This window comes from Vicia villosa, linkage group LG5 (genome assembly GCF_029867415.1).
Source record: "Vicia villosa cultivar HV-30 ecotype Madison, WI linkage group LG5, Vvil1.0, whole genome shotgun sequence".
NCBI classification, from domain to species: Eukaryota; Viridiplantae; Streptophyta; class Magnoliopsida; order Fabales; family Fabaceae; genus Vicia; species Vicia villosa.
Window position 1 is genome coordinate 150,107,435 of NC_081184.1, and position 8,707 is coordinate 150,116,141.

Here is an 8,707-nt window from a genome sequence, read left to right on the forward strand (position 1 = left end):
AAAAGATTTAAAAGTATACACAGTTCATTAACGTAAATTGGATCATTAATTCTAGCTTAACCAAACATAGCAATAGGGAATTGAATCAAATGATATTATGTTCACGAAATAACCAAACATCACAATGCAATACTGACTTTAGTGCCGATTCAATTAAACTTTCTAAACACTAATCATTTAACTACTATAAGTATTTCAAACAAAAACTATTTTTATAAATTGAATTTAGGTTTTACATCTCAGACTTAATAAGTTCTCGATAAGTAATCACTTCTATAAGCATATATCAGGGTTTTTTACCAAAGAAAAAAACAAAGATTTCATTTGCTGATATAACTTAGAAATTAATCCAATCCATATATATATATATATATATATATATATATATATATATATATATATATATATATATATATATATATATATATATATATCAAATTAAATCCCGTAAGCAACAAATTATGAGAAACATTAAATATCATACCCCATAAACATAATATGTATAGAATCTATCAAAAACCATCTCGTGTTGCGATCAAAAAAAAAATCAAAAACCATCTCGTGGCACTTAGACTTCAACAATGTAAAATACTATCATTTTCTTGCTTTGCCTAGCTTGACCATCAACAATTTCAGGTTTCTCAATTTCCTCACTCATCGATTCGCACTTCAAAAGAACCGAAAGTGATATTGTTTAATGTTGTTCACTCCTAGTAACTATTGTTAATTCCCCAATTTTACCAAAGATGAAAGATACGAAAGAAATGTGAAATAGGAGAAGAAATTTGTCCTATTTATATAATTGAAATCAACAGAAATCAATAGAAATTGAATTGAATTACCTAGAAAATTGAAGAAATGACATTGATGATGAGATGAACTTGCATTGAGAAGCTCAATTTGGAAGTGAACCGGCGGTGTTGTTTGAATTCACGGGTGGAATTGTAGGGTTTGTATTGGAAAACCAATTTGGAAGTGAACAAATTTATTTGTTCTCACACTCCCAAATAATTAATTTATGTATTAAGAAACTAAATTGGAGGGTTTTTTTAGAGAAAATGGGTGATGCACTGACAGTGTAAATCAATCAATCACACTCATATATCCAATTACACCACACTTTTATTTTAAAAAAGTTTTAATGACATGGCAGATTACTTGTTTTCTATTGAATGACAGTGTAAAACTATTTTGCATATCCATTAAACTTTTTTTTTTAATGTTTTCAAGGTCTAAATTAATCAATTATTATTAGTATTAATGAATAATTAATAATAAACAATAAAAATAGTAGTTCGGAACAATAAAGAAATTATTCAATAATAAAAAATAAAGAGATTACATTAGATTATGTGAATCAGTCCGATTTTTGTTTGTTTCCATGGTCAATTAATGAATAATAAATCATAAATAATAAATAATAAATAATAGTAGTTAGAAATTAGTGAAATAATTAATTAAATAATAATAAAATAATTAAAGTTAATTATAGAAAAATTACTATTAATAGCAAATTTTAAAATGGTAAGGCTTTTAAGAAGATGACATTTGACAAACTTGCCAAAGAACTCTTCTTACTTTATTATATATTGTATAATAATATACCTACTTTACACTTCAAAAAGGTTAATGCCTCAATTAGAGTTATTCACATTAATTTACATCAATATACTTTTGTGAAAGACAAACTAAAAAAATAAGAGAAACTTTCATTGAATAAATATTTAACTAAAACTTTTTTTATTAATAAATTAATAAAATATTGCTAATAAATTATAAAAAAATCTAAAAAATATAATTAAAAGAAAATTTCACAAATCTATTTTATTCTAAATTCTAAATAATGGTGTCAAACATTAAATAAACACAAGCATCTATCTGCTAGAATTTATTGATGACAATATTTTTTTAAAATATTTTTAAAATTCAAATAGTTTAAAATCATATATTATTATATGTTAAGAATACTTAATACACAGATGTAAAAGAGAATGAGAATATATATTGTTTTATCTTTGAAGATATATTTTTGTGTGCAACATTACATATATCTAGGAGTAGTATTTATACTGCTAGAATTTCACTATTGTTGAATATTCTCTCTGGCCTTATTTATAAGCAAAAACTCTCTTTTTAGGTTCATTGAATAATGAATGTTACTTGTCTTTTACATAGACTAGATATATCCATTATTCAATGAATCTAAAAAGAAAACTTTTACTTATAAATCAGGCCGGATTAAATGCAATGATACATGCTACCATGCAAAGTTTAAAAAATTTATAGATAAAAGATATCCACCGTTCACCCTATATTTCAAAATAGTAATAATAATAATAATTACTTATTATTATAACATTATACTATTTATTAGGACTCAGGAGTATGATTTATTTTGAGTTTTTCAGTTGTTGATATGACATAGTTACCCTTGTTATATGGTGGTGACATTGGAAGACTGAGAAGTGGTTACTAGGGTTCAGTCGCAATGAGCTTGTCTCTCATTCAAGGCTATTCCTCTGCCGAAGAAGACGAATCTCACCAACCTCCCATCCATGATTCCGACACCGACGACCAAGAATACGCCGACCAAAACGCCGGCGAACCCTCCGCCGCGTCCCATCCATCTTTAGGAGATAGATCCATCTTCGATCACCTCCCCCCTCCTCCTTCATCTTCCGGTCTTCCTTCTGCATTCGACGCTTTCTCCGAAGTAATTTGCTTGAAATTCGATAAATCCTAAAAAAAATCGAAGTTTTATCTCTTTTTTCTCTTGTGAAATTTGAATCTTGCTTCTCTTAGTTATTGAACCTCTTGTTTTTTTTTTTTTCTTAATTGAGATTCCAGGACCACCTCAATTCCTCAACAATAGTGTGGATGAGTTCAATCCAGCAAAAGAGGCTGATCAACGAGGCTCAAGGAGGCAACGCAGGGAGAAGAAGGATTTACCCACAGGTATTCTATCATTTTTCTTTTGTATTTATTTATTTGATTTCAACTATGCTTTTGTATTTCTGAGTATGAGCTTCTTTGGATTGGTTTATATAAGGTTATTTAGGGCCTGTTTGGATAATCAACTTATTTGTAACATAAATGTTTATTGAAATAAGCGTTTATGAATAAGCTTCTATAAACTATTTTTGTTACAAAAGATAAAAATAAATTTAAATTGTTTTATATTTGCTATAAGTTGTTTTCATAATTTATGTGGGAGAACTTATATAAATAAGTTAAAAATGACGAAGAGGCTCTTATGAGAAGTATAAAGTATATGACATCCAAATTGATAGTAGTTGAATCGCGTAGTTTCTAGAAGTCTTCCATCAAATTTTGGGTCCCTTAAAGTTTCTTTAGCTTCTCTACGATATCCACTCCAAAAGAATCAAGAAACCCCACTCATCCAAATGTCAAAGAAGGCACTAGTGCTTCTCCTATCTGATTTGCACCCAACAAATTTAGAATTAAAATACCTTACTAAACTATAAATTCCCCCTTTTTAAATACAGCAAACCCATCCTAGGTGTACTAAATAGGTACCTAAGGGTGTTTGGCATCTTTTATGTGAAAATTTGATACTTTGCACATATCTCTTTTCTATCCCATTGTCTTTTACTATGCGCTCTATTTTATTACTTACCTGTTATATCTCCTATTTCTATTTCATTATTCTCTCCTCTATGTTCAATTTTGAAAATCCTGCATGATTAAGTTTTGACCGGTTTACTTTACGGTTTTGTTGGTAATAAAAGCTTAACCACCTTGTTAGAAACATCATGCTTAATCTCCATGACAGAAGCAACAGCATAAGCCATATGACATAAGTTTGACCACCAAAACTATACCTCAAAGTTTAACCACTTACAAAAGCACAAAGTAAACAATAAATGTGAACAAGAAATCCGAAAATGAAATTAAACAATAATCAAGAACAAAGATCAAATGGAAAAGAACAAAGAATGATACATATGGGTGATCTAAACGGAAAAGGAAATTAGAAATGAAATGAGAGGATTTTCTCTGAAAAAAATTAGGAAAGGAAAATGAGAATGTGATTAGTGTTTAGAAACTGTGAAAAAGAAAAAACTGAAATAATGAGAGTTGGATCTTCTCGAGAAAATGTAGCGGAATTATACTTCAAGGAGTTAACCAATGCTTTAACACTATGTTGAGAAGCATGTCATCCATGGAAAGAGGAATGAAAAGCTTACAAATATATTTTATTCATGATTGTAGGAATGATGCAAAAATGAAAAAGGAAGGCACAAACAAGTCCACCCATATGACTTGTATATTATGTAAAATTGGATACCAACTAACGAGCATTCCTTACTGTATTTTCAAAACTTATACATAAACGCTTATACTATAACCTGCAAATTAAACTTTGTATACAAACATTTTTAGGGTTTGGACAATGTATGTTGTGTAATACTATTAATTTGTATTGGTATGTATGTTGCTATTACCCTGTAAACCCCACATTAGTTTATCTGAATGTAAATATATAATCCTTAAGAACCGTAAATATAATTCTCATTAGTTGTTCTTATAAGCAAACTGCCGTGTTCAATGTCTGAACTTATATTAGGATTAGAGTTGGATTTTTATATTCTCAAGAACTGTTGTGCCTGTCTGCCTTCGGATTTTCAATGACGTCTTTGGGTTTTACTCTTGTTATTAAGCATGAGTTCATTTTAATATGGCGTCAAACATAGACCTTCTTCCTTTTGTCAATGTAGCAAAATTTTTATGGTTACCGTTGGCTTTTTGTTGCTCTTATAGATGTATTGTGGTGTAGAACTAACTTGATGGATACCAATGTAAAGTTTTGGCTATTTTACCCTTGATTGCCAAATTTTTTACCAGAATAAGTTTACCTACCAGGCTTGGTTTTGGATTGTATTACTATTAAAACTAATTAGGTTCCCATGCTATAACTATGGGGTAATTTGGTAATGATGTGTATGAATGGGGGGATATAGTTTCCAGCTGAGCAATTGTTCCTGAAAGAAAGTTGTGCTTATGCTATGTATCACGAAGTAAAAATTAATCGGTTAAAGAAAGACATGTAAATGATTTATATTTTATATTGTACTTCTACCAAGTTGGTTCAGACTGCAGTAACTGATCATTCCATAAGTCACAGAATCACTTTCTGTAGTATAAAATATGCATATTAGATTTTCCATATGCTATGCTATTTGTAATTGGTGTGACTCCTCAAATCTTGGTCATGGACGGTGTTGGGATTAAAGTTCATAAAATCTGTTTATGATGCTTAAAAGCTCATGTACTTGATTTTCAATTTACGATATCTTTTACAGATGTTACTTTCTATTTGCATAGGTTGGGATGATTTCTGATATACAATAAATAAATCGCATAACTGTTCATCAAGTTTAAAATTTAAGTAGTATTGCTTTTCAGTACAAAATGCTTATGGCTTATGTTGCTTAAGCTGCTGCTGATATCTTAAATGTACTGATACTAAGGAAAACAACTAATGGGCAGTTAGAATATTTTTATGAAGAATATTCTATTAATTCTTATTGGGTCAAACCCGATGCAACAATGTCAAGTTATAGTGCGTATTTCCGTTCTTTTTGACTTGAGTGTTTAATATTTGTCGACCTGGGTAAATCTTTGATAGGTGCTGTAGTAGAGGCAAAAGCTCAACTAGTTGGGATTCACGAGCGAGTAAGAAGTGACATCAATGGTGGCCAACCAGCAACACCAGCTGCCTTGAGCACACCAGAAGTTGTTAAGCGGGTGCCAACTGCAACAAATCCTAATGCTGAAGATGCTGCAGAGCTTTTGAGGTATGCATTATTCCTTTCTAAGATAATAGTTAAAGGACCTGAATTTTATTTTATTTTTATACTCTAAACCCAAGTTGTATGCATGTAACTCCTATGCTATTTTTGCAGCAGGTATATCTCCCAATAGGTGTTAATAATAGGAGCTTTTAAAATACTCCCTCCTTTTTTTATTATAAGTCGTTTTAGACTTTTCACACAGATTAAGAAAAATAATAATTGTTGTATGAAAATGAGAAATTATGAGAGTTTTTACAAAATTATCCTTCATTAATGACATGTGAAAGATAAATTTATATAATTGAAATGAGAGAGAATAATAAATATTTAAGGATATAATTGGAAAAATAGCATTAATTATTCATTGGAATTGTAAAACGACTTATTTAAATACAATTTTTTTTTTCAAAACGACTTATAATAAAAAACGGAGGGAGTAGATAACTAGGAGCTTCCCCTTTATTTTTATAGCCGAGTTGCCTGCAGCAAGCAATATAAGCAATTTTTTACTAACATGTAATACTATGGATTTAATTCATTCGCCATCAATGTAAAAAGTTTTTACACTGACAACCAACGATTTCTGTTAGGTTATTATTAAGAAAAAAAAAAACTTTATTATAACCTCTTTTAAAGTTACACATATTTGGTTGTGGTGTAATTATTGACAATGTGTGGAAATTAAACTCTAATAACATTTTGTTTGTTACTTTCTCTATAGAATGTGCTTGCAGTGTGGAATTCCCAAGACCTACTCCAGTGCGCGTGGAATGGTCTGCCCTGTATGTGGTGATCGGCCTCCACCGGATCCAAATGCAGAGTCAAAGAAGAAAGGATCAACTATAAAAGATAAGGAAAAATCTAAAAGGATGAGGGGTCAATCATCTCATGCAAGTTGGAAAAGTGAAACAGAGATGCAGTTAAGGCAACATTTTGATTAGCATTATCTGTTTGTACTTGTAGGCTAGGTCTCCTTTGTATAATGTGACAACAAGTTTGGGACTATGTTGTTAAATTAGCAAAGTTTGTTGTTAATTATGTCAACCAAAGGAAAAGATCCTACATATGACCGGGCTTTATGATTAGATATTTTTTAATAGTGATTGGAGTTAGATTTTTTTTGTTGCTCTCTGGTATCCGAACAAGAGTACCAAATGTCACGTTGATAAATTTGTTACTTTTAACACTTTCAGATGTTTTGTCCAGAAAATCAGGAGCTGAACTCTTACCCCAATTATTAAACAATGTTCAGAAGGATTTACCTGACAAAATATAAGCTTTTTGGTCTAATTTAATTGGGAAGGAAAGGAAAGTTTGTTACCGGTGCTGATCCAACACTAAAACAAACCATATATTTTAAAAGGACCATTCAATAAGTTCCTAGTTTATGAAAAACCCATAGACTATCCTTGACCGAAAGATGGTAAACATTCTCATTAAATTCTGATTTTTTTTTTGTTAGAAGTAGAAGGAATTCTCAGATTCATTCCAAGATTTCTTAATTCTATCTCAATTTTTTTCTCCAAATATTTCAATTATGTTTGAGAATGAGTTTTTTTAATATTATAAGTATAAATAATTTAAACTATTATTGTTGATAGATTTTAAAGAGAAATATGCTCTGTTTGTGTGAAATTTATAAATAAATATTCTATATTTCTTTTAACATAAAACTCATTAGCAATAGAGAAAAAACGGGAGTGTGTGAGAGAAAAAATTGGTATGATATTTAAAATATAGATCCATTTAAAAATAGTGTCCGAAAGGTAAAATACATTAGAGAATTTTCTTCCTGACCTCTATGGGGGTGACCTCCAGCGAAATTTTAAACTTGCCCCTGTTTTGGAGATGTATCTCCGAAGTATTTTTTTTATAGATTTTTTCAGACTTCTGAAATACATCTCCGAAATGCATGAAAATTCGGTTTTAACAGTCAGGTATTATTTCGGAAGTACATTTCTGAAATAATCTGAGAAAATTTTTTATCACAAAATTTCAACCCCTCTTCACCTCCTTCCTCGTCACTACGAGTAAGGATCCACTCCATTTCCTAAAAAGAAATGGAGGGTCCATTACTATAGTTTTGTGCGTATAAAGTTAAATAAATAATAAATATGTGTCACATGTCTTAGAAATACGTGTAATATACACATAAAACTATAGTAATGAAAAAGAAATGGAGTTTAAGAAATGGAGTGGATCCTTACTCCGTCACAACCAATGCGAATAACATCAGCATCTTCATGCGACACAAAATACTCTTCATTTGGCTTCCCTTTTTTAGAGCTCAAACCCATAACACTTTTTCTACCCTTAGATTTCAATGAACACGAGTCAGGAAATAAAAGATCACCATTATCATCATCATCATAAATACAACCCTCAAAACTGTTCATTTCACAATCTTTCAACCCTCCTTCACCACCAATATCAACAATATTTCCACTTTGTTCCTCATTTTTAACATCAATGTCGTCAACCTCATCAGCATCACCATCAACATTTTCTACTTGTTCAACACATGCCTCAGAAAGTTTCTTATCGGAATACTTCAACCCCTCTTGATCTCCTTCCTTGTCACTGTCAATGCAAATAACATCTTCATGCAACACAAAAGGCTCTTCATTTGGCTTTCTTTTTTTAGAGCTCAAACCCATATCACTTTTTCTACGCTTAGATTTCAACGAACACGCACATGAGCCATGAAATAGAATACTACCGAAGAGTGGAACATTCCTACTTCGAGTACGACTCGAAACACCAGCCATTGTGACAAACACAAGAACAATAACAAAAGAAGAAAAAAACTTTAGCTTTGTATGGGTTTAATTGGTGTCAGTTTACCTTTGCTTGCATTAGTGGAGAGAGAGAGAGAGAGAGAGAGAGAGAGA

At 30.6% G+C, this 8,707-nt stretch overlaps 1 protein-coding gene across 1 annotated transcript; it reads left to right on the top strand.

The window, feature by feature from the left end:
- Window positions 1-2,400: 2,400 nt before the first annotated feature.
- Window positions 2,401-6,938, top strand: LOC131603141 (uncharacterized). Its single transcript, XM_058875403.1, has 4 exons — window positions 2,401-2,713; window positions 2,841-2,955; window positions 5,651-5,819; window positions 6,538-6,938. The coding sequence occupies exons 1-4, from the start codon at window positions 2,489-2,491 to the stop codon at window positions 6,755-6,757; spliced, it is 729 nt and encodes a 242-aa protein (XP_058731386.1). The 5' UTR covers window positions 2,401-2,488; the 3' UTR covers window positions 6,758-6,938.
- Window positions 6,939-8,707: the final 1,769 nt, after the last annotated feature.

What these genes read in the sequence shown, in the direction of transcription:
- LOC131603141 (XM_058875403.1), top strand. Translation starts at nt 2,489, where the DNA reads ATGAGCTTGTCTCTCATTCAAGGCTATTCCTCTGCCGAAGAAGACGAA. An exon ending in GAAGAAGGATTTACCCACAG is followed by an intron (nt 2,956 to 5,650) that starts GTATTCTATCAT and finishes AATCTTTGATAG; the next exon opens with GTGCTGTAGTAGAGGCAAAA. An exon ending in GATGCTGCAGAGCTTTTGAG is followed by an intron (nt 5,820 to 6,537) that starts GTATGCATTATT and finishes CTTTCTCTATAG; the next exon opens with AATGTGCTTGCAGTGTGGAA.